Source organism: Castor canadensis, chromosome 1, assembly GCF_047511655.1.
Source record: "Castor canadensis chromosome 1, mCasCan1.hap1v2, whole genome shotgun sequence".
Lineage (NCBI taxonomy): Eukaryota > Metazoa > Chordata > Mammalia > Rodentia > Castoridae > Castor > Castor canadensis.
Window position 1 is genome coordinate 46,191,032 of NC_133386.1, and position 26,823 is coordinate 46,217,854.

The following is a 26,823-nucleotide window of genomic DNA, read 5'->3' on the forward strand; positions in this document are numbered from 1 at the left end:
TTCCATTCTGAGTGGGTAGTCTGACCTGTTCTGTCAGGCTGGCTCTGTGTGGAGGCAGAGCAGGCAGCTGCACAGGCAGAGTGATCCAAAGGTTCCCCAGGAATCCTGATTGCTGTACTTCCCCAACCCATCTTGTAGACAACAAAATCCCATTGTTTAAATTTTTTTTCTTTAATCCTGAAGATGTTTCTATTTTAAAAATCTTATTGCAAATGCAAATAGCACTGAAAACAGTAGTTTTGTGTCATCATTGGTATGAAATTCAATGAAGAGAGGAGGCTAAGCAAGGAGTGGGAAGCTAGCCTAGTAGGAGGGAAAACTGAAGTGAAAAAAAGAAGAGGTGTCTCACTTCACTTGCTTGAAAGCTGTCTTGAGGGGTTGATGCTGTATTCTGGTCCCAGAGTATCATTTTTCAGCCTGACCTAATCTTCACCAATCTTTCATTAAGGAGAAAGTCATCCTATCTTCAGTACTACAAACTCATAATGTTTAGACAGAGTAAAGTATCCTTAATCATTGATTATTTTTCCTTATTACCCTACTCCAAACAGGGCAAAGGTATCTTTATGAGAATAACTTGGATAATAGTATCACTTTTATTCTTGTTTCCTTTTAGTAATATTGATAATATAGCTCTTCACATAAAGATCATTATAAAGAAATACAGAACCTTGAGATCCAAAGAACAATCAAACTAGTTTAGCTACTAACTCATATCCCCAAGTTTCACAAACAGTTGTTTAAGGTAAAAGTAACAATATTTAGGAGTAGAAATTATTAGTGTTGACACGTATGTCTTTTTAAATAATAAAAAACATTTGTAGATTTACTTTCTAAATAATGGCTAAAAGTTATGACCCTGGCCCCAAATTAAAACCCATAATGATAAAAACTACAATAGTCAAGATAAAGAGTCCCAGGAAATTCTATAGTAATTGATATACTTTGTGTCTTTGTTCAAGCTTAACTCAATAATGGATTGTCTGTCATTCTAGGAAAACAGTAACCATGTAGTGATATGATTATAAAAATAATCCTTTCTACCAGGAACACATTTAAGATGTTTGAGAAAAAATCCAATGAGTTAGCTAGCTGTAGATAGTACTTCAAAATCTGAAATTAATAATTTTCAGTTTGGTTTGGGAAGGGAAAGTAAGGAGCTAATTATTGAGTGCTTACTAGAATAGGAATTTACAACATAGATTAGTTCAAGTCTCACAATATACTCACTAGATAGAACATATTAATTCTTATGGATGAAAAAATTATTGTTCAGAGAAATTACATAAGTCACTCTCTGTCACATAATTAGCTTGTGGACACAGTCACTCAGATCTGTCAGCTTTCTTTCTGCCACATGCATTTTGCAAGGCAAAGGGATTTCTAAAGCTTTTGTGTTCCTACCTTCAGAAGCTCTTTTATAGAAATAAATCTTCAATTTAGATTATCTTTATTAAAATAAGAAAATTTGCTTTAACTTTATGTTTATCAGATTTTAAAAGCCCTAAATATTGTTAAAATTGTGATTTTAACAAGAATTTCTAAGAGAAATCATTAGAATAGCTTCAATCACTGATTTTTCAAATAAATATCTGATTTAAATAGCATATCTTTATAATCACTCTGAGTTGCTTAATACCTATTATATACAATTGCCAGGAAATTATCTGAGTTTTGTACTTTTAGTACAATTTTACTAAAATCGTCTTTGCACTTATAATTTTAGGAGGCTTTTGAGGGTATATGAGCAAATAACTAAATTCATAAAACACAAATCCATCCACTAGGGTGCACACATACAAATGAGCAAGAAAAATTTTAAAAACAAAATTTAATTGCTAAACATTCAAAAAGTCTTCAATTTATGTGTTTATTAAACTTTCTAGACAACTGAAGTTCTTGGTTTGCATCCTATTATGAAACCCTGTCATCAGAAAATTGATAAAGTTTAAGAAAACATTTGATGTTATATAATGAGCTATAACTTGTCTCTCAGATGGAATAACATGAGATTATGGAATCTAAGACTAATGGATTAATAAAAATACCACAGTACCCACTATACTTTCCTATTTTTTGAAATTCCTTTAAATGTAGGTACAACCCATCAAACAAACAAGATATATTGGATTTGGGCCTCCTTTCCCATGAGATATTCCTTGTGTATCAATTTTTTTAAATGACTGATTTTGAAAAATCAATTTGAAAACTTTAAACTTTTCCTTAACAGTGCCTAAATTACTGAGATTTGTCTTGCTTCTGTTAAATTTCAAAAGATACCTATGAAGTCAAGTTACTCTAAATTTCTAAGCATTTAAGAACATCTACTTTGAAGTTGGTCCAAAACTTATAAAAATAAAACAGAACAAACAGTGGGGTCAATATCAGTGATCTACGACAGATAATGTTAAAAGTCATAATCATTAGGAATAGAAATAATTATTGTCATGTGTGTGCTTAAATAGGAGAAAACATTTAATAGTTATATATTCTAAATAATGGCTAAAAGTTCTGAACCTGGTCCCAAATTAAAAACTGATAATGATAGAAACTACAGTAGTCAAGATAGTGTCCAAGGGAAATATGAGTAATTAATACACTCTGTGTATTAATTCAATAATGGACTGTCATTTTAGGAGGACAATGATCTTGCAGTGGTATGATTATAAAAATCATCATTTCTATCAGAAATGTATTTAAGATGTTTGAGGAAAAAAAAATCTCCAAACAAAGAGTTAGCTAGCTGTTGAATCACCTTTTCAGACAAGTTTCATCTCGTTTTAGTTTTGTCCATCACCACAAAAGCTATTTATTTGGAGCTCATTGTAAACTAGAAGTGGTAAAAACCTAAACACAACTGAATTTCATTTTTAACAATTGGAGTTTTTCGGGAAATGTGATACATTTGGAAATGCAAAAGTATCCATTTTGAAAGTGAATTTTCTCAAACTGCTTTCTCTATCCTGCTTCAAAAGAAATGCCAACATGACTCAAAGTCCTTCACCGATCACTAGAGTAAAAGAATATGATTGCAGTGAGACCTGTGTTTATAAGTGATCTATCACATTTCTTCTATCACATCTCCAAAACAGGAGAGGGTTAGAGACAGTCTGATGTGTTCCTATTGGTGAAAGAATTGTTTGTACTATCATCAAGTAGCTGAATATTGAGTGTGTCTGGCTCTTGATGCAGTCCTATATCTTACAAGCTGCTTTTAGGTGAAAGGAGAACCCTGTTGACACTCTGAGCTTAATGATCCCTGAGAACTCTCATGTGAACTGAGCAAATGAGACAGAAACATGGCTTTATTAATTGTAGTTATTATCTATCTTGTGATTATTCTTGCTACTTCCCAGTCTTGCCAGGCCCCTGATGACTTTGTGGCTGCCACTTCTCCAGGACACATCATGATTGGAGGTTTGTTCGCCATTCATGAAAAAATGTTGTCCTCAGAAGAACATCCCAGACGACCTCAAATTCAGAAGTGTGTTGGGTAAGTAAAGCCTCAAAAAACACACTTAGTTTTCAAGATTATGTTGTGAGACTAGATCATGTAAAGCACTTACTCATGTTAATATCGAAATTATTTTAACAAAATTTGAACTTACATATTTTGAGTTGCATAGGGATGGTCTTGCAATCCTTTAAAGAGACTTATTAGCCCTATACCCATAGTCAGACAACCTCCAAATGCAGAGATAAAAAATGTTTTATGTTAATGTGCTTTTTGGATTGTGCCTTAAAAAAAAAAATCCCTGAAGTGTCACCTAAGAAGACTTTCCTTTACCACACACAAAGATCAGCAAATGTGTTTCCATAGTCCACAGCGTGTACTTTGTTTAAAATGTAGTTATATTGTTTAATGCTTTATTTAAAATAGACTCATTTAAATTTATTCTCACGCTAACATGTTTGTCAGCCATGTGTTCATTTCACTCTTGAAATAATCTAATTTTCTGCTGATAAATTATGACCTTCTTTAACTTAAATTGTTCCTTTTTCTTAATGTGCAGTTTGTACCATGAAGCTTAATCACAGAAATGACAGTGGCACAGTGCAATGTGAAAAAGCAAAGTTGGGTGGAGGTGTTAGAAATGGATATTGGAATTCTAACACCAGTTTTAGGACAAATTAGTTTTGCAAAAGTAGGCAAATCAATTAAACTCTTTGGCTTTCAGTTTCCATTTTTTTATCTGTAAAATAAAAGTCTGATAACTTCTAAAGAAAGATATAGGCATCAGCAGTTTAAGGTGCTCTGGCAACCTGTTTCTAATGTGGAAAATTTGGTTCTGACTTTTAAGTTTAATTTCCTCCTCTCCCTTTCTTCTCCTCTCCTTTCTTTTCCTTTCCTTTTTAGATAGTCTTGCTATATAGCCCAGGCTGGCCTTGAACTGTCAATCCTAGTACCTCAGCCTTCCAAGTGCTGGGATTACCGGTATGCTTGCCTTTTTCCTTTATTTTTTTCAGGATAGGAGTTGTTGGGATTTTAGCTTTCTTTTTCAAAAAGCATTTACTAAGCCTTCTAAGAATGCTAGTGATCCCATGTTACTCTAGATTCTTTCTGGGGTATAATCTTCAGAATTTGAGCACTTTGAGCTGGTTAGCAGGAATACCAAGGAATGGCACAAAATAACTAATGAATACTTTCAGAGCACTACATTGGTATCCAATCTGCAGGGGGTTTTTTGTTTTGTTGCTTCCTTTTTCCAGTCCTGGGGCTTAAACTCAAGGCCTACACCTTGAGCCACTCCACCAGCCCTTTTTGGTGTTGGATTTTTTTCAAGATAGGATCTCACCCAGGCTGGCTTCAAACCAGGGTCTTCCTGATCACTGCCTCCTGAGTAGGTAAGATTACAGACATGAGCCACCTTCGCCCAGCCAATCTGCAGGTTTGAAGCCCACAAAAGTGTAGGCCAACAACTGATGGGAAATACTGAAGAATCATTTATTCTAAAAATGTCCTCTGGGGAACAAGAGAAATATTTTTCATTCAACATTGAACTGCTATTTATTAAGAGCCTACATTATCTGGGCCCTGTTCTAAGCACTCTGGATACTAAAGTAAATAAGAGGTTCTAAATCTAATGGAGCTTATACATAGAGGACTCAGAATACTATGAAACTTAATATTGAGACAATCTATTAGTTTACCCTTCCTTGTTTGTTTCTTTTTGTAAATAAAAATTATCATGCTGATTTTCTGAACTATGTTTAAACAGTTCACAATGACAAGTAGTATTTGTCAAATAGTTTGTGGTGACTTAATGACCTGTAAGGAACCTTAGAATATTAAAACCCTGAACAAAAATGTCCTACTTTCTGCATTTAAAAAGGATGCAGGGCTGGCAGAGTGGCTCGAGTGGTAGAGCTCCTCCCTAGCAAGTGCAAAGCCCCGAGTTCAAACCCCAGTCCCACACACAAAAAATATTGGGGGGGGGAGGGGGGAGAAATGACCCAAACATTGTATGCACATATGAATAAAAAAAAATTTTTTAAATAAAAAGGTCGCAATGTATATGTCAGGCACTATTTGTAATCTCTTGCTTTCGGAAGTGGATAAAATAACAGTAAACAGTATTAAACAATAAAATCAAAGTGAAAAAACTCCAAGCTCTGCAATAATCACAAATCAAGAAACATGTTGAAAATTGTCTCTGATTGTGGAAATAGCTGTGTCTGTGAACTAAACTAGTGCGCCTTGTCTAAGGTAAGCTTTTACTCAGAGCCTGTTTAAGTATAATTTGGGGGGATCTGAACTCAGGTCATTGCACTTGCTAAACAGGTGTTCTACCACTTGAACCACACCTGCAGATCCTGTTTAAGTACAATTTAAACTCAGGGCTTTGGACTTTCAAGGCAGATGCTATACCACTTGAGCCACATCCCCAGTCCATTTTGCTCTGGTTATTTTGGAGATGGGATGTCAAAAGCTATTTGCCTGGGCTGGGCCTCGAACCACAATCCTCCTAATCTCAGCCTACCAAACAGCTAAGTTTGTAGGTGTGAGCCACCAACACCTGGCTTCTACTTAAGTATAACTGTTATTTATCTAGTGTCCAACCACACAGATTAGAATAAGAAAGCCAGACCATGTCCACTGAGTTCCAGTAGCAAGTACTTTGAAAGCAATAAAATGCTGACATCTAACTACAAAAGGGAACAAAAGTCAGACAAATCTCATATAGCAAAATACTAACCTGAGTGCTCAAAGTTATCTCAAAATTCATCCAGAAAAGGCTATTTCTTGTGCTATAAACTCCACTTAAGAAACTGACTTCTACTATTATCCTTTGTAAAGGTTTCCATCAAAAATTTCCCTTTTCAAAAAATTTTTAAATTTAATTTTTGATTTGTTATACATTAATAATATGAGGGAGTTCATTGTGATAATTCCATACATGTGTAAGGTGTACCTTGAACAAATTTACCCCCTCCATTATATTTCCAAAAAATATTTTCAAATAAAGTTTGTACCCTCCAAGTGATAAGCTTCACATCCCAAAATTGTCTGTTTTAAGGCAGAGATGTAGATAAAATGAAATGCCACCGGATTTATATAGGAGTTATGTTTTGATTTAAAAATACCTTTTTCTCAACAGCTTTGAAATATCAGTCTTTCTTCAAACTCTTGCCATGATACACAGCATTGAGACAATCAATAATTCAACACTGTTATCTGGAGTCAAACTGGGGTATGAAATCTATGACACTTGTACAGAAGTCACAGTGGCAATGGCAGCCACTCTAAGGTTTCTTTCTAAATTCAACTGCTCTAGAGAAACTGTGGCGTTTCAGTGCGACTATTCCAGCTATGTGCCAAGGGTTAAAGCTGTCATAGGTGCTGGCTACTCAGAAATAACTATGGCTGTCTCCAGGATGCTGAACTTACAGCTCATGCCACAGGTAGGCTTTTTGCACTTCCATACATTGGTTTTTATCACATTTATTATTACAAAAGATTCAGGAAAACCTAGAGAAAGTAGTTAAGGAATTGCTTTTACATCACTCAGGTATAGTTTCTGACAATGATTTGGACAAGAAACACACCTCTGAGCCCTCAGCTGCCCTGTTTCCATAATAACATCAGTCAGATGCTATGAAGGAAACTGAAGTGAGGAGTCAGAGGGTTTGGGGTCCAAAGAATACTCCACAGAGAAGTGATATTTAGCCTCAAAATTGAATGAGAAGGATTGGAAGGGAGTTTGGGAGAGGGGAAGACAGTGTCTTATTGAGAAAACACCAAGGGTAATGGTAGAAAAATAACAAAAAGATCAATATAATTAGAACAGTTTGAGCAGAGAGAAAAATAGACACAAGTAAGGACTGTAAGGACTAGGCCATGTAGCATTTTTAAATCTGTGGTATGATTTGTATTTTTTTCAAATGGGATGAAAAAACTTTGAATAGAGATGTAGATCCATCTCCCTGGAATAGAAGCCAATAATCTGAAAGTAACAAAAAAAGACCTTGAAAAACCAAAAACAGACATAACTCTCTGGGTTAGTGCTTTCTAAGCTCAAGGCATATTAGTAGTCAAGAGTTAGAAAGGAAAAAAGCTTAGAGTGAGATTATCAAGAAATGACTATCTGATGGAAATGAGCAGATAGAAAAATATATAGCATAATGAACATGCATAAGAATTCAAAATATATGATTTCCTGGAGTTGTAGTAAATAAGTGCTTATAGTCATAAATAGTTCCATTATAATTTTCCCTAGTGAAGTTAGCAATAATAAATTTAAGTTCAAAATGAAAAGACAAAGGAGAGGGAGATGAAGGAGAATGGTGGAGGGGTTGAGTTCAAATATAATATAGTTGATATATTGTAAGAACTTTTATAAATGCCATAATGTACCCCCACCCAGAACAATAATAAAAAGAAGAAAAAAAATAAGAAAAAAAAGAATTATTTACCAAACACATCAGAGATAGACTTGAGTTCAAAATTTCTACACTGTGTACAATGCTAGGTACTTGGTAAGAAAAGTAGGAAAAATGGATAACCATTGGTTAATGTAAAAATGTAATTAACAAGAATCCTATAATTTTACAGGTAAAGAAACTTTTCCAAATTTATTACAGTTAGGATTCTAACATTTTGTCTGGCTCCAAAGCCTATATTGCCTTTTTTACCATACTATAGTGTTGCCATCAAGCAGTAAGGAAAAAGAAACCATTAGGCTAGTGACATGATACTATTACAGCTATGGAAGGTAATAATTCTCCTTAAAATAGAATCACCAAAGCTATAAATTAAATTTGTTTAATTTAATTTAAATTAGACACATTAGGTAGATCTCCCAAAATGCTGATGCTTATTTGACTAGATCAGAGAGCAGAAAACTACAACCCACAGACCAAATGCGACTGTCAAGCTTTTGAGCTGTCAAGCTAAGAATAGATTTTTTACATTTTTAAGAAGGTTATAACCAAAAAAATGCAATAAAGAATATATGACAGAGACCATAGGTAAACAACAAAGCTTAAAGTATTTTGTTTCTAGTCCTTTGCAGAAAAATTTTTGGCCACTGGATGTTTATTTGACTGGATTGTTTTATGTAGAATAAAATTATCAAAGTTGTGAATTTAACAAGTTTTTTTTTTTGTTTTGGCAAACCCCAAAATGCATTTTGCTTATTTGACTGGATTCCTTTTATCTATATTTAGCTCTAAATTTAAAAAATAATATCCACTACTGGCCCTGTCCAAAGATTTAAGATATATATGAATGGTTGTAGTGATGTAGACAGAAACATAAGATAGAGCCTGAACTCTTGAAGGACTTCTACTATACACAATTCAAAATGATGAGAAAGCAATGGCTTTAACCAGCATTCTTAGGTACTAATGATCATGATTTAAGAAATTCATAAAGAAAGAAAGAAATTCATAAAGTAGGGATTCAAGATAGAAAGACCAGAGAATTTAAGAAGAGGTTATAGGAACCTTTTGAAACCAAAGTGAGGAACGCCTACCACAAGCAGACACCTGGACTTCATCAACACCATAACTAAAAGATTCCATCCATTTCCAGGTGAGTTATGAATCAACCGCAGAAATCCTAAGTGACAAAATGCGCTTCCCTTCATTTTTACGTACTGTACCCAGTGATTTCTATCAAACTAAAGCAATGGCCCACCTGATTCAGAAATCTGGATGGAACTGGATTGGCATCATAACCACAGATGATGACTATGGACGATTGGCTCTCGACACTTTTGCAATTCAGGCTGCAGCAAATAATGTGTGCATTGCCTTCAAAGAGGTTTTCCCAGCTGTTCTTTCAGCTAACACCATCGAAGTCAGGATCAATCAGACACTTGAGAAAATAATTGCAGAAACTCAGGTTAATGTCATTGTGGTATTTCTGAGGAAATTCCATGCTTTCAGTCTCTTCCATAAAGTCATTGAAAGGAATATAAATAAGATCTGGATTGCTAGTGATAATTGGTCAACTGCTGCCAAGATCATCACCATTCCTGACATTAAAAAGATTGGCAAAGTAGTGGGCTTTACCTTTCGAAGAGGGAATATGTCCTCTTTTCATTCCTTTCTTCAAACTCTGCATATGTATCTCAATGATAACAATAAACCCCTACGTGAATATGCCATGCTTTTTTCTGCCTGTGAGCATGCTAAAGACAGTGAATTGAGTAAATGCATTTCCAACTATTCTCAGGAGAGTTTGACCTACGAAGCTAACATGACTATGAAAAGGAGTATCTTCATGAGAAACGACTTCCTTGGGCAGTATTCAGAGCCAGGACTCATTCACAGCATCCAGCTTGCAGTGCTTGCCCTTGGTTATGCCATTCGGGATCTGTGTCGAGTTCGAGACTGCCAGAACCCCAGCACCTTTCAACCATGGGAGGTACTAGTTCATACATCTAAGAAAATTTCCCTACTATCTTTCTCCTATTCCTTTCATTGTCTTATTTTGCAAAGTTTTATGCTTATTGCTCTTGATCTTATTCCTTTTATAAACAGAAACTATCAGTGTTTGAATAACCTGAATTTCTATAATAGCTCTTTATTCTTGATCAGACTGGTGGAGTAGCTCAAGTGGTAAGAGCTTAGCAAGCATGAGGCCCTTATTTCAAACCCCAGTGTCACCAAAAAAAAAAAAAAAAGTTCTTTTTTTTTTTTGCCAAGAAGATTCTGTTGACAGTGCTATCTTCCTTGAGTTTATGGTTTTTTAATGTCTCATATAAATTAATTATTTAATGCTGTTAACCAGGAGAATTAGAACATATAAGATTAATGATCCTTTTCATTATCACTAAATATAATGAAGTATCCCTTACCTAAAAAGTTTGTGATTTTTGGATTTTTTTCAAATTTTGAAATATTTACATATACATAATGAGATATCCTGGAGATGGGACTCAAAAATTCATTTATGTTTACATATTTCATACAATATTTTCAGGGCACCTGCCATATAACTGCAAAGTCAGGTGTGGAATTTTCCACATGTGGTGTTATATTGGTGGTCAAGAAGTTTCAGATTTTGTAGCATTTTGTATTTCAGATTTTTGAATTAGGGATGCTCAACCTGTATTATGAATGACGAAACTAACGGTAGGAAGTACCATAAATATGACTCCAATCTGGGACTTCTGACTCCATTCCCTTTGTTTTTCATTGTGTCACCCCAGTTAGACTCACTTATTTATTTCATAGAACTTTTGTCTTCTTCAAGGGAATGTTGTCAGGTCAATGTTCCATGGAGTGTTAGGTCAGTTATGATACTCTAGGTTTAAATGAACCACCAACCATGGATAAAAGAAGCGTTTCCCTTTCTTCTCTTTGATTAGTTTGGAGAAAGTGAAAGCTTAGTTTAGCTTTATTTAGTGAAAAATAACCCTTAGTGGAGTGGTTCAAGTGGTGGAGCATCTGCCTAGCAAGCATGTGGTCCAGAGTTCAAATTCTAGTATTGCCAAAAAAAGAAAAGAAAAATATCCATTATATTTTCTAAAATGCCCATAAACAATGCATCTAAAAGTAAAATGCTTATTTTAATTATGGTAAGTATTTTACTAATTAGAAACAAATTTCTTATAATGTATATTTAAAACCAAAGTTGTATATCATGAGGCAGAATGATATTACAAAAATACATGTATTTTATAAAGAAGGTAAAGGAGTACGACTCAATTCTTCTGCTCACATAATCACATAATTGGATATCCGGAACAGGTTATTTTCTTTTGATTTTTTTTTTTTGGCACTGGAATTTAATCCAGAGCTTTGCACTTACTAAACACAAGACCTACACTGAGATATACCCCTAGACTGTGTCATTTGGACTTTAATCAACCACAAACATAACTCCCAGTGTCTCAGGTGGACAGCTTACATTTTGATGGATTATGTCTTTAAATTTTATTTATTTTTATTTTAAATTGAGTCACAATTATTGTACATATGTAAGGGGTATATATTGCTCATTTTCAACTATTTTCACTTTGTAAATGCAAAGCCAAAAGTCAATGGAAATATAAGACCAGTGATTATCTTTTTTAAAATTAATTTTCTCCTTTAAATAACACATTTATAGGTCTAATGGTTTTATTTTTGTTTATCTATGTATTTATCTATTTTGAGCCTTTCTACCTAGCCAGGCTGCCCTCAAAATCATGATCTTCCTGTCTCAGCCTCCTGAATGCTGGCATTGCAGCTTGCATAACCATTGCCCAGCCTTTCCTAATGATTTTTAAATTTTTACTTGAAAGTACTCCATTTGTAGTATAAAACTTTAATGAGGGATTGGAGAAAATCATAATCTTTTTAGATTGCTATTCTTCTGCTCCAAATTCAATATAACATTTTGTAATACATTTCAACACAGTGGGTCTGGTGCATTGCAAAAAAATGCTTTTTAGTTTAAAAGTGGGCTACCATAGTGAAATCACTATGTGGAATTTTAGGAATGAGAGATTGAAAAAGAGAAATGGAGAATAGTTTTAGAAACAGATGGGAAAAGAGGGAGAAGACAGCAGAGACTCATAAGGATAAAGGAAATCAAAGAAGAAGAGCTATTTATCCACTAAAGATCTGGGAAAGTATTTTAAATCAGGACTATATCTCAAACATTTTGAAGAAATTACTTGAGAGGGCATAATGTAAATATTCTAAAATGTTTTATTTATGCTCTAGGAGCCTGGGGTCATTCTTGATGCCCTTAAGAACCTGTTTATCTAAAAATAAACAGAAACAGATTAGCAAAGAGAAATAGTGGTGACTTGCTCCTTTGATCATTTTGTAAGTGAGTTGCATCCAAGCAGTGCCAGATTTAGTCAGACAAATAATTCATGACTAAAATCTTCATAAGACATTAAACTTTGAAAAGCAACATTTAGGATTCCTAATCAAGGATATATTATTCCTAAGGATTAAAACTTTGTCCCTAAGTAATATTCACTAATATTAAACAATACTTTCTGAATGATTTTAGATTTCAATAATTTAAAGGGGTTAGTTGCTCCTAGTGTTTGAGGATTATAAGTGCTTTGATTCTGTATTTGGTGATATTTATGAGAAGTATTTGGAAATAGCAAGGTCACACTGATTTTACTTCATCACATTTTTTAAATGTTTTTCAGATATGTATAAGAATATCACTTCTTTGTCTTGGCTAGTGGTTTTTGGTTTTTGTTTACTCCTGAAAATACATAAGCCAGTATATTTCTTATGATGAGATGAGAAATGTCTAATAGTCAAAATTCTATTTCTATGTTTATTTAGCAAATATGTGTTGCTCTCTTAATGTTTCCAGAATTGTGTTGAGTGAGTGCTGAAGATACTGTGCAGAACAAAAAAAGATTTCCCTCTTTCTAAATAGAGTCATCTGTTTAGTGTGGCAAGCAATAAAATGATTATGGAGCTGAATATAATACAGAATGATGCATTAAAATGTTTCAAACAAGTACAAGATACCAGAGAATCCCATAACTCAGGCATCTAGACCAGAATTGACAATTCAGAGAACATTATCCAGATTATATGTCATCTATTAATGGATGGATAAGAGTTAGCTAGGGCAGAAATAATCCAGCAAAGTCCCAGAAAGGAGAGAAAGCACAGCATCTTTGGAGAGCAGAAATAATGTCATAGGACTGGAGTCTTGTGTGGAATCTGTAGACAAAGGAGTCTGGAGGAGGAATTCAACAAGGATGCCCTTGTTGATTATGGCATCTCAAAATTTTGGTGTTCAGTCGAATTACCTGGGAATCTTATTATGGAGATGCCAATTCAGTAATTCCAAAACAAGTGCTGGAAACCTGTATTTCTAACAATCTCCCAGGTGATATTCACACTGCTGGTCTAGGTACCAATTTTTATATAAAAAGATTACAAGTTATGTTTAGGGTTTGGACTTTAGAGAACAACAGGGAGCCAATTAAAGATTTTTTTTTGCAACACTGATACAAATGACAATTGTATAATAGACAGGAAATATACAAGATTATTCTTTGTTTATATAAGTCCTTGGAGTTAAAACAATGTAGCAAATAATTAAAATCACTAAATTCATTCAAAACTACAGTTGTACACCAAGGCAAAGCCCAAGCAAATGAGAGGGTAAGCAGAAGAAAGAATTAAGGGTTAGAAAGAACATCAGACAGAGGTGCCATGGGGCTTACAAACTGACAATTAATACAGCAAAAAAATACTGTAGGCAACCAAGTGATAGGATATGTTTTCCATTACAGAAATAGCATTCCAACTGCAGTATGAATTGATTAGAGGAACACAAGATTGAAGAAAGAAGGGCCAATTTGTTAATCCAAGCATAAGAATGTCTTCTACATTTTTGACAATAAGGATGGAGAGACGTATATTTGGATATTTAAAAGGATAAATGAGGAACATTTGGAGATACACTGGATATGGAAAGGACACACAGAGAATAGCAAAGATGTTGCAAATGATTCCAAATTTAAGCAACTGATGCCACTTGTTGAAGTGGAAACACAGAGAAAAGTGGAGGTCAGGATGGGAGAAGAAATAAGCATTCCAGTTTGGAGATGTTGAGTCTGAAGAACATAGGGACTCACAACAGTTTATAAGAAAGGTCCTTGAAAATAAAGTTCTGTTCCATGTTATCCACATAGTTAGCAGGGAAATGGTTGCATGCTTAGTTCAATGTGTTTTCTGCTATGCCACAGAAAACTTCACTAAAGAAAAAAACATGGCATGAGCACCAGGACAAAGATGTAAGGCTGTTTGCTATGTTGTTCTCTAATTTTGTCCCATAGGTACCTCTTCTCCACAAGCTAACTCACTAATGGAGATGGGGCAGACATCAAAGAAGTTAGAGAAATTCAACACAAGATCAACCACGACACCTTAACTGGTGTGGCCTAAAAATGGGATATTATCAATTATATAACAATTGAAATTCAAATTCCAGTTTTTAAATTTTGTAGGGTCAACTCATAAAGTTCAGAGTCCCCACTGAAAAAAATTAAATGATGGAAAAATTTAATAGCTTAATAACTAGAGTGTTCGTGTTCAAATTTTACCTTAATCCAAAGCAAATGTTCTACTATATTTAATGAGTAATAAATGTACTGGTTTATTTGCCTCTATCCTCTTTCCTGTAAGAACAAGCATAAAATTCTGCAAGTTTATTTACCTTATACAATGTTATCATTATTTACAGAACAGACATGTGTCAGAACTTTACCCTGTAAAACCTAATTAAATGCAGGAAAAAACAGGTGGAAATTATAGTTCAAACACAAGAGTGGAAGAGGATGTGTTCCCTAAAGAACAGAATTTACTGTAGCTTAAGGAAGGGACAGAATTGAAAGCATACCTAAGAAGAAATAAGAATATTGAAAGCAGACCTTTGCCTACTTTTTTTGTTTGTTTCCATTTTTTTCTTCCAGGCAATGTTAGAACGATATCCTTTTGGTTATTTCTCCCATGTTAGATCCGATATTCTGCTTTTTGTGTGTGCATGCGGTACTAGAGATTGAACTCAGGACCCTGAACTTGCAAAGCAAGTGTTCTACTACTTGAGCCCACACCACGGATGTGATATCCCCTACTTCCCCTACTTCAAATTAATTAAATTAAATTTGTTAAAAGAAGTAATAAATCTGTGGAAACTGTAATAAAATCAAGGTACACACTTAATATTTTGCTAAAAGGACATTTGGTCATTTGTGTGACTATTGTAGCTAATATATTTACCTTAAAATACAACTTTATTTTCTTATATTCTATGACAAAAATGTTTTTGAAAAGGTTTATTGAAAAGGAATAGAGTAGAATAATTCTGCTCAGAGAGAATAATTTCTGCCTCATTCCACAGATTTTTTTTCATGTAACCAAAAACTGTGTTTTCATTTTATGTATGAGTTTACACTTCATTTTCTTTCTATAGTTACTGAAGTGGCAAAAACATGATACATTTTGACATCATCCAAAGGTGTTTACCTATCTTTTGACATGTTCATTTGATGGGTATTTTATAATATACACACAAACATATTTGGTGATCAGCTATTTGCATTTTCTCTTAATTAGAAATTATTCATTATTCCATGGATTTTTAATCCACAACACCACACAGAAGCATAGACTTGGGTAATGAGTGGCCCATATGAGTGCATCCAGAGAGTGTATTTACTTAATTTACATATCAAGGTAATGATGGGGCCACAACTGTGACCTGTTTTCCATCTCCGACTCCAGAATTCTTCCTCTACAGCACAAGCTCAATGTGTCCACCTCATTTGCCAGCAAATCCTTTCCTGTTTTAATGCTATTATATACCATTTCTTCCTATTCAAATTGAGTAACAAGGCTGGGTACAGTGGCTCACGCCTGTAATCCTAGCTATTTGGAAGGCAGAGATCAGGAGGATCACAGTTTGAGTCCAATCCAGACAGAAAAGTTAACAAAACCACCATTTCAATCAATGACTGGGCATGGTGATACATACCTGTTATCCCAGTTACATGGGGAAGCACAAATAGGAGGATCATAGTCCAGGCCAGTCCAGGCATACAGTGAGAGGCCCAGAGTTCAACTAATAATACTGTCAAACAAACAAACAAGAAATTTGGTATTAAGACAAGTAATTTTTCATTACATTTCTTTCCTTATAAGAAAAATCATTTGATATTAAATTAGAAATAGAATCTAGAGATCACTTTACTATGACCACAATCACTAAAAGAAACTTAGGACCATCATGATAGAAAGTCATTCTAGTCATCAAGATTGCACCACTAATGAGGAATGGAACCAGAATGAGGGCCCAGGTGTCTGCTCCAAGGGACTCATTATGAAATTCTGCAACATGAATGCATGCAGATGTTCAGACTTTGACTTTATAGTATAGAGAAGCTAACACCTATAGAAATTAACTTGCTTTTTCAATTTCACATAGTAAAACTTTGCCAGAGATGAGATGCAGAACCGAAGGGGAACTCATGCTCTTAGCTAGATGATAAGCATCCCCCAACAGTGAATCAGAACCTTTCTTATTTCTGGTTTATATAAGTGGTATTCCTTACCAGGCAGTGTTATAATTGGGATAAAGGGTAAACATACTGTGTTTCTATTCAGTATTTATTTCCACTTTTATTTTTTACAGTTACTTGATGTGCTGAAAAATGTAACATTCACTAATGGAAGGAATTCATTTCATTTTGACACTCATGGGGACTTGAACACTGGGTATGATGTTGTGCTGTGGAAGGAGATTGATGGCCACATGACTATTGTAAAGATGGCAGAATATGACCTGCAGAATGATGTCTTCATCATCACAAACCAAGAAACAAAAAATGAGTTCTGGAAACTTAAGGTAATTTTACTGTAAGCTGCTTTGCAGCATTTAAAACCTGTACCTCATCTACAAAAGTCCTTCTTCCTATTAGGACCCTCATTGACCCTTTTACCTGTTCAATGTTCCTCCTTGTATTCCATGGTCAACTCATGTAAAACTCTTGCACATGTCCTCTGCTCCCTTTCTTCTCTTTCCTTATTATACTCATTCAATCAATTCAATGTTGGTTAAGTAATTCAACTCTGTGTCTAATCAGTGTAACTCCTATGCAGCTAAACTTGGAGGAAAAAAATGAAAATCTTGCTCACTGGTCTCACTAAATTTATGATCTCTAACTGCAGATGGGCCCTTAATGCTACTGGGTAATCAGACTTCTGCCCTAGCCCACTACTTGCTCACCTTGCTAGATAGATACTTTATACTTTCTCCTGTCTCCTCTGACTTCAATATATCTTGTTCATCCTCACTTTCAGTTAATACTACTTTCTCTTCTGTTAATAAAACTGTAACAATCAGAAAAGAACACCCATGTTCCCCTGAAGCATGTCTTTGCCCATGTCCCTACCTTTCATCTGGCACTATTGAAGGCCTGCCTGTGCTCCTAGCCAAAATCAGCTCCTCCACTTGACATTTGGGTTCCAATCCCTTCACTTAATCAAGGATCTCATTCACTCTCAACTTTACCCTATTTCCTGCATCCTCAATTATTCTCTCTTCTTCTTTTTTCTCCCATCTTAAAAAGAAGAAAGAAACTCCATAGAGTCTCCCATGTCCCCCCTCTATTTACTATCTGTGGCTCTATTTTTCTTTATAGCAAAACTCCTTGAAAAAGTTGAATACATTCACTGGCCACAAATCTTCTCCTCCCATACTATTTAGAACTGTATTTAATGCATCAGAGTAGTTTGTTTAGATTGAGTGTGGTGGCTCAAGCCTGTAATCTTATCTACTTGGGAGGTGGAGATCAGAAGAATCATAGTTCAGAGCCAGCCTGGGCAAAAAGTTCTGGAAACCTCCATCTCAACCAAGGGCTGGGTTCAGTGGTATGTACCTGTCATCCCAGCTTCACAGGGAAGCATAAATAGGAGGATCATGGTGAGGCCAGCCTGGGCATAAAAATAACCAACACAACAAGGGCTATAGGAAGGACTCAAGTGGTAAAGTGCCTGTCAAGTAAGCATGAGATCCTGAGTTTAACTGTCAAAAAAAGAAAGGAAGGAAGGAAGAAGAAAGAAAGCAAGACAGACAGAAAGAGAGAGAGAGAAAGAGAGTTTATCTAGCTCACTCATATAAATCTAGCCATTTTTCTTTTACGAGCCATTTAGTCCATCCTCCATAAAAACCTGCTTTATTTGTTTCTACAACACCACACTCCCTTTATTTTCTTCCTGTGTCTTTAGTCACTGTTTCCCTACCTCCTTTGTGCTTCCTTATCTTTCCTACTACCTCTAAACACTATAGTAAGCAGGACTCAATATTGCTTTTTCTTTCTTTCTTTCTTTTTTGTTTTTGTTTAGTGATCCTATTAGGCTTATCGTTTTAAATAATGTCATTATATAGAAGACTGACTCCAAGATTTTTTTTTTTTTCATTTTTCTTTTATTATTCATGTGTGCATACAAGGCTTGGTTCATTTCTCCCCCCTGCCCCCACCCCCTCCCTTACCACCCACTCCGCCCCCTCCCGCTCCCCCCCTCAATACCCAGCAGAAACTATTTTGCCCTTATCTCTAATTTTGTTGTAGAGAGAGTATAAGCAATAATAGGAAGGAACAAGGGGTTTTGCTGGTTGAGATAAGGATAGCTATACAGGGCATTGACTCACATTGATTTCCTGTGTGTGGGTGTTACCTTCTAGGTTAATTCTTTTTGATCTAACCTTTTCTCTAGTTCCTTGTCCCCTTTTCCTATTGGCCTCAGTTGCTTTAAGGTATCTGCTTTAGTTTCTCTGCGTTAAGGGCAACCCAAATGAATGCATAGTTGCCTTACTGACATCTGTGTCTGGATGTCTAATGATCATCTTAATTTAATATCTCAAAAATAGAACTCCTAATATTTCCACCTGAACCTATCTTCATCTCAGTAAATGACAACTCTCCTTTTTAAATTGCTTATAAAAAGTCCTGCTGGGATCCTTCTCTTTCTATCACACTGCATTGAAACTTTAACTTTCAAAATATGTCCTTTCTGATGGTCACACCTTGCATTCCAAGGATATAGTAAAAATCAATATCTGAGATCATTTGGTCATATTTCAAGAACTATTTGTCAATTTACAGGTTAGTTGGGGTATCAGTATTTCTGATAAATTACCAAAAATCCCAGTCTAAAACATCAAATAACCTTAAATCCACTTATATTCCAAAGGTAACCATAAAAGACTTTAAAATGTCTTTATCATCTCTCGATGTAGAAAGAGACAGATAGGACTGGGTTGCTGGGAAGGAAGGCTGCACTTTCGTCCCCTAACAATATCTGGTTTTATCAAATAGTTTAATCTCCGTGGTCTCTGAGAACTCTCCAGGAGAAAGGATACTTCAGATTAAAAGTCTGTCTAGGGAATCCTTGAGGCATATCTACTTCTTGCTGAAAATCCAGGTCAGCAATAACTATGTTGAGAAAAGACAGTCAGTGCCATGGACACAAGACTACAAATCTTGGCTGCTTTTCACTTTCTTCCAGGATATTTTCAACTTCCAGAGAAAAGACTGGTTGGCTTAGCACTTTGTGTTCCAGACTCAGCAATAGCTGTTCAGAGGATTTTGAGAAAGCCTCTGTTAACCATTCTGATCTGGCTTCCCAAGGGTAAAAGTGAAACAATAACACAGATTTATGTCACAAGATGTACTACTGTGAGTGAAAAATAACATAGATGAACAGTAGAGCATTTCTAGGTGTATAAGAAGCCCAGAGGTCTTAAACTGGCAGAGGCTACTATGGGAAGGGGACCAGGAAATAGCAAAGAGGTCTGGTAGAGATGAACCACTGTGGGTTGCAACATACAAGCAAATGGAAGCAATGCTAGGAATCTCTCTGTATAGCTATCTTTACCTCAAACAATCAAAAACACCATGGCTTTCTCATTATCTCTTCTGTTTTCTCTTCAACAAAATCAGAGAACAATAGGGTGCTACAGGTTCTGCCTGGAAGGGGGCGGGGGAAGCAGGAGGATGGGGGAGGTGGCCCAAATAATGTATACACATGTAAGTAAATGTAAAAATGATAAAATAAACAAAAAACAAATAAAAAAGAAGCATAAGGGTCCATAAAAGTAGAATGTTGCATGTGATTCACATTGTAACATGCAGAATTATAAGCTAAACTCAGCATAATTTAAATATTATCTATGTAAGAAAAAGTGGTATATTTACATGATGGAATATTATTCACACATAAAAAGAATGAAATCCTGTTATTTGCCAGAAAATGGATAGAATGTTACGTTTAGTGAAATAAGCCGGACACAGAAATACAAGTACCATACGTTTTACCTTAAATTTGGAAGCTTCCTATGCCCACCCAAATGTAGAATAGTGATTTCTGGAGGTTGGGAAAGGTGAATAGGAAGTGGGCAAAGGTAACTGGAATTTGATTAGTGCACACTATATGCATGAATTGAAATATCACACTGAGCCCTAGTACTATGTGCAATTAATGCACAAAAATATTTTTTAAATAAATATTATCAATATATTTTGTGTTATCTTTTAAACTAGCATTCTAATAGATTTAACTTTAAAATATTCCATTGTTTTGTTTTTCAGGGGTAGATTGGATATGTTCTTTAGATGGCATGATATGAACTTCTAAAAAACATAAAGTTTAATAATTTACTATTTTCTTATGTAGTGGAACTTTTTATTCAGCATGGGATCGGACATTTCTAAGCCATCATTTCTTTTTTTGGTTCTACTATTACATATTTCTCCTACTGCTGGGAATGATGTGAAAGAGCTAATTTCTATAACTTGCTTATAGAAATTTACAAATGTCACAAAAAATGCGTTCCATCCAAAGCAGTTTCTTCATCTGAAACATTTTATGTATTTTAAGCTTGCTCATATTCCTTAAGACAGCAAAAAATAAATCTTTAAAGATATAAAAAAAACCCAATATAGTATTTAGCAAATATTTCCTTAAGTTAAGTCAAGGACAATTAGGACCATTCTTTCTAAAAATCTATTTGAGATTTCTTTTCATTTTGAATATAGCAAATTCTATCTAAATGCTCCAAAGAATGCAGTCCAGGACAAATGAAGAAAACTACAGGAAGTCAGCACATCTGCTGCTATGAGTGTGTGAGCTGTCCTGAAAACCACTACAGTAACCAGACAGGTAACACAGCCACTACAGTATCACAGACACCTGGACTATTTCTCTTAAACTGATTTTTTTCTGTGCATAATCTCTATTTTTTCATTTGAAAAAATAAGAAAGCATCCCATGATCCTATAGATTAAACTCCAGTGAAATTTCATTTTACCCTAGGAAACTGCTCTATTATGGCAACAGAGGCATGGCAAATAAATAATAGAAATATAAGAGTAATTTCACTTTCAAGGGAAAGATGTCATTCCCCCATGCATGCTTCCTTGCCAGCAACTCTTAAAGCAATACAAAGTCTTTGTCAATATTGCCCATGTATCCATCCCTATACAGACATACCTGACATATAATTGGGATACAAGAAGTACAAATAAGTCAACTCTGGATTAACTACACTGAACATAATAGAAACCCAGAGGCAACTAGAATTGAGAAGCAGACATGCATATTCAGGAGATCTTAAAATTCCTACCAAGTTGCAAAAGTTAAGTCTAAAAAGAAAGAGACTTCTGTGGGACAAGGGGACCAACTATTGACAGAGATGCAGTGCTAGCAACTGATTATTTGTCAACCGTGTGTTTATCAATGTGACAAGACCAGAGCAAAAAACACAAATAAAGTGCAAGAATGAGGTCAGCAGCTGTAAGAGCCCTTGAAGGAACTGTCAACACTTTCTCTGGGTAAGCCTACTTTACAAGCATCATATTCCTCCAAGAGCCTGGGAGTCAAAGCTGTTCCCAGCCCCGTTGCCTGTTTTCTCTTTTCTTTCAACATGACAGATGTTCCTATGTTCTTACCCCAAGGACTTCCTGGCAGGTGGAGTGACTGCAGCCATTTCCAAGGCTGAAGTAGCATCCATTAAGTTGATTAAGCTGCTGCTGTATGTGCAGCATGCCAGCAGGCAAATCACTGCAGACAGGCAATACCAAGGCATTAGAGACTGTTTGGTTCAGGTCCCCAAGGATCAGAGAGCCCTGTCCTTCTATAGTGGTAACCTGGCAACATCATCAAATACTTCCCTACCCAGGATAATAAATACAAGTAGATCTTTCTGGGTGGTGTGGACAAAAGGACCCAGTGTGGCACTGGAACAGTGCAGGGAACCTGGTACCAGACGATGCCACTGGGGCTACATCCTTGTGTTTTGAGCACCGTCTTGGTTTTGTCCATTACCTATCTAGCAGCTGTTGTGGGCAAAACCAGAGCTGAAAAGGAATTCAAAGGCCTCAGCCATGTCCTGGTCAGGATGTACAAATCTGATGAGATTAAGGGTCTGTACCATGTACAGGGTATTATTATCTACCAAATTGCCTACTTCAGTATCTATGACACCACAAAGAGAATCCTTCCAGATCCCAAATATACTCACATCTTCATCAACTGGATGAGCACCCAGTCTGTCACTGCCATTGCTGGCTTGGTTTCCTATCTCATTGACCCTGATCCCTGCCACATGATGAGGCAGTCAGGGTGCGAAGATACTAATACCACACACACAGGTCTGCTCGAGTGCTAAAGGAAGATTGCTTGTGATGGTGGAAGTTTTCTCAAGGATGCATGGTCCAACATTCTCAGAGGCATGGTTGGGGGATGCATGGACCCTAGAGCTGGAATAGTCCCCAAATACATATTCTTTTTTCTTACTGACTTCAAAGGAGAAGGATAGCAGTAAAAATATTCCAGATTTCATGTTCTATCATTGCTTGATAACGCTTTGCAGGAAAAGCTAGGGGTTAGTGTAGCCTAAAAGGGCACCATCTATCCTGTACATCTCTATCACATGGTTCTCACACATGGACAAGACCAAAAAATGTCCATTGAATGAATGACATTAGCAGCTATGGTTAAAGGAAAACAATGAATGGGTATTGGTAGGGAAATTGAGTTTGAAAAGAGGAAGTTGGAAAGGTCATGAAGTTTATAAATGAAAATACCACTTCACTTTGAGATTAATAAAAAGAACACAGAAATTTAAAAAAATTGAATAAACACTTTCAACAATCCTGGAATATAATCAGGTGGATGCCCTGAGAGAGGCTTTTTGGAAGCAGTTGGGACCTATCATCCCAAAGGGCTTGGAATGGGGAGTAAATGCAGTCCACTCCCAGACTCTATTCTGTCATCAGTTATTCATACTGCCCTGCCATCCAAATCAGCATAAATATCATTCAAATTCATCACTGACAATATGAGAGGCTCAAGTTTACTAAAATCCTTAGGGGAAAAATAAATTTTAAGTCTTCATCAACTGTCATTTCATTGATTACAATCTCATGTTATCTCAATTTTACAAAGAGACCTTAAGTTTTTAGGGTGACTTAGCCATACTGACTCTGCTTTTAAGAAGCTGAAGACTTATTCATAATAAGAGCTCCCACATATTGCAGTGTTCTGAATATGACACCTCAATAGGGCAACACACTTTTTTTTGTTTTGTTTTGTTTTTTGAGAGAGAGAAAGAAACTTGGAAATAGTCCCAGAAAGTTCAGTTTCAGGTAGCATATTCAAGATTACAGAAATCGTAAGTGTAAAGAAAGGGACTTGAGCTATGTCTGAGGTTCCACATTTTTATTCTTGAGGAATAGAATAACTCTCTATTAGAAAGTTGTAAGACTCTCCTGTCTCTCCTGGGTATATAGGTCTCCTAAGGACTCCTAGCACAGCTGGTCTTTTGTCTTTCTCTTTTTTTCTTATTCCCCTCTTTCTCTTCCCTTATCTTTACCTTTCTCTCTGACTTTCTTTTAGGCCTGTTTTATTTTAATAAGTAACCAATGTGACAACAACCTATACCTGTTTTCTAGTCAGAACTAGTACTGCAGAAGTCTCATTTGTAGTATTGTGGACAATCACCTAGTTTAAATGTTTGCAATGTAACTGAATCTTCTCTGCCTTTTAGATATGGATCGCTGCCTTTTATGCAACAACAAAACTCACTGGGCCCCTGTAAGAAGTGCTATGTGCTTTGAAAAGGAAGTGGAGTATCTCAACTGGAATGACTCCTTGGCTATCCTGCTTGTGGCACTCTCCCTACTGGGAATTACGTTAGTTCTGGCCATTGGCATAATATTTACAAGAAATCTGAACACTCCTGTTGTGAAATCATCTGGGGGATTAATGGTCTGCTATGTGATCCTCCTCTGCCATTTCCTCAACTTTGCTAGCACAGGCTTTTTCATTGGAGAACCACAAGACTTCACATGTAAAACCAGGCAGACACTATTTGGCGTGAGCTTTACTCTCTGTGTCTCTTGCATTTTGATGAAGTCCCTGAAAATTTTGCTAGCTTTCAGCTTTGATCCAAAATTGCAGAACTTCCTGAAGTGCCTATATAAACCAGTCCCCATTGTCCTCACTTGCACTGGCATCCAGGTGGTCATTTGCACACTGTGGCTCATCTTTGCAGAACCTGCTGTGGAGGAGAATATCTCCTTGCCCAGAATCATTATCCTGGAATGTGAGGAGGGATCCATACTTGCATTTGGCACCATGCTGGGCTATATTGCCATCCTGGCCTTCATTTGCTTCATAATTGCCTTCAAAGGGCGGAAACTACCTGAGAATTACAATGAAGCCAAGTTCATAACATTTGGCATGCTTATTTACTTCATAGCTTGGATCACATTCATCCCTGTGTATGCTACCACATTTGGCAAGTATTTGCCAGCTGTGGAGATTATTGTCATTTTAATATCCAACTATGGGATCTTGTGTTGTACATTCTTTCCCAAGTGCTATGTTATCCTTTACAAACAAGAGACTAACACAAAATCAGCCTTTCTCAAGATGATTTATAGTTACTCCTCTCATAGTGCAGACAGCCTGGCCATGAGTCATGTTTCAATGGACTCCATTAATGACAATATCACAATGACAAATCCCAGCCTTGGTGACAAGTCTGCAGCCTTGAAGAAAGACAAAGATCTTCAAGAACAAACACTTGTACACATATGCAGAGAAAATTCTGCAAATGTGTCTAAAACTTTGCCTCGGAAAAGAATTTCAAGTATATGATTAGCCATTAGGAGATAACACATTCCTAAGTAAAATGTTTCTAGCTCTTTGAATCAAAGATATGTATTTACCTACCCATATCACTTGTGCGTCTTTACTGCCATCATCTTCAATTTTGCTTCAATAGTGTTTGGTCCCCTTTGTTGCTTTGTCTTTCTTGACTTGACTCTTAAATGTGAATATTCCCCAGATTTCCACCTTCAACCAACATCTCTTCTTTTAATGCACTCTCTTACTATAAAATATTTCCCATTTCCATGTGTTGACTTTGACCCACACAACATTTAGAATCACAACTCTGGCCCAGGTCACTCTCCAACCAACCCATTTGCTTGTCCCTCTGACACATCAAAGTCAATGTACCCAAAATACAATTCATTTTTTGCTTCCTCCTAATTTCCTCCTCCTCCTGTTTTTAATTTCTTAGGATGCTGTACCACCTTTGGATTAATTGGGATCCTGGGATTCATTCTTGACTTTCACTGTCCACTTCAGCCTTTCTACACCTTTAATTTATCATTTGTCTTTTGTTTTCTAACTCTTACATTTTCTGAAAATGTTGCCATGATTTCTCCCTATCGTCACATCCTTAATCCAGGCCTCCATCATCTCTTTCATAGATTGTTGCCAACAGATTCTGGTCTCAAATATTTTACTCTAAACATAGAGGAGTTCTTGGTAAACTTTGTATTCACTTCCATTACATCTATTTAATCTATTTCTATTGAAAAAAAAAAAACTCTTCTTGTAAACTCAATTATTTCAAACCTGAAACAGGTCAGAACTCCTTGTCCTAATGCACAGGTTCGAGGTAAGCACCAATTCCCATCCCTTTCTTTTTGATGCAGTATCCTTCAGAAATAGCAAATTACTTATGCCTCAGAGCCTGGACTCTTCTCTGTGTTTTCTTCTCTTCTCTACACATTGTCTTCCTGAAAAACTCTACCTAAATCCACTAGACATGATACAAGTGTCTCTTCTTCTATGAAGGATCCTTTCTACGCTTGTCATAGCACTTATTACACTTCATTGTATTCATTTGTTTTTATCTTAATTTATTCAGCAAACATTTATTGAGTGCCTATATGTACCAGGCATAATTCTGTGCTTCAGAAAAACAACAACAACAAAAAGACAAATTGCTCACAGGAGGTTTACATTCTAGTGTTTTCATCTTTTGCAATAAAGTCAGTTATTTGGAAGCAGTTCGTTCAACTTCTCTTTCCTTTCTACTCCCATAGTACTAGCACTACCACTGCTATTAGGACTTGATACCTCTGGGGCTGAGTCCATGCTAGCTGCTTACCTGATTCCACACAGATCAGTCCTTCTGAAGATAGTTCTAATATTATAATTCTCCTATTCAGGAAAATTTAATAACTTCCTATTGCATTCACAATTAAGTTTCCCTACCATGCTAAACAAGACTGTTTTTTTAAGACAAAAATCAAACAAGAGATTAATCATGGTTTGTTGCTCAGCCTAAGTTTATTAACATATGATGTAGCATTATCTCATAAAATTGTTAAAGGGGTAAAATACTCTGATCAACTTAAAAATCTCAAAAATGACTCTTCTGTTTGTGGTTTTATTGACTCATTTCTCTGTTGATATGAAAACAGTTTCTCTTATTGACACGACAGCAAAGCTGCAGGAAAATTTCCAGGTTTTTGAGTG

At 35.8% G+C, this 26,823-nt stretch overlaps 1 protein-coding gene and 1 pseudogene across 3 annotated transcripts; both read left to right on the forward strand.

The window, feature by feature from the left end:
* Positions 1-3,299: 3,299 nt before the first annotated feature.
* Positions 3,300-25,146, forward strand: Gprc6a (G protein-coupled receptor class C group 6 member A). 3 transcript variants are annotated; one of them, XM_020151479.2, is made up of 6 exons: positions 3,300-3,493; positions 6,600-6,903; positions 9,035-9,871; positions 16,616-16,828; positions 21,021-21,144; positions 24,032-25,146. In XM_020151479.2, the coding sequence occupies exons 1-6, from the start codon at positions 3,300-3,302 to the stop codon at positions 25,144-25,146; spliced, it is 2,787 nt and encodes a 928-aa protein (XP_020007068.2). The 3 variants fall into 3 exon arrangements, with proteins under 3 accessions (XP_020007068.2, XP_073921423.1, XP_073921412.1); XM_074065322.1 differs by having other exon boundaries at positions 9,035-9,346; XM_074065311.1 differs by lacking the exon at positions 16,616-16,828.
* Positions 21,915-22,801, forward strand: LOC109674536 (ADP/ATP translocase 2 pseudogene; annotated as a pseudogene).
* Positions 25,147-26,823: the final 1,677 nt, after the last annotated feature.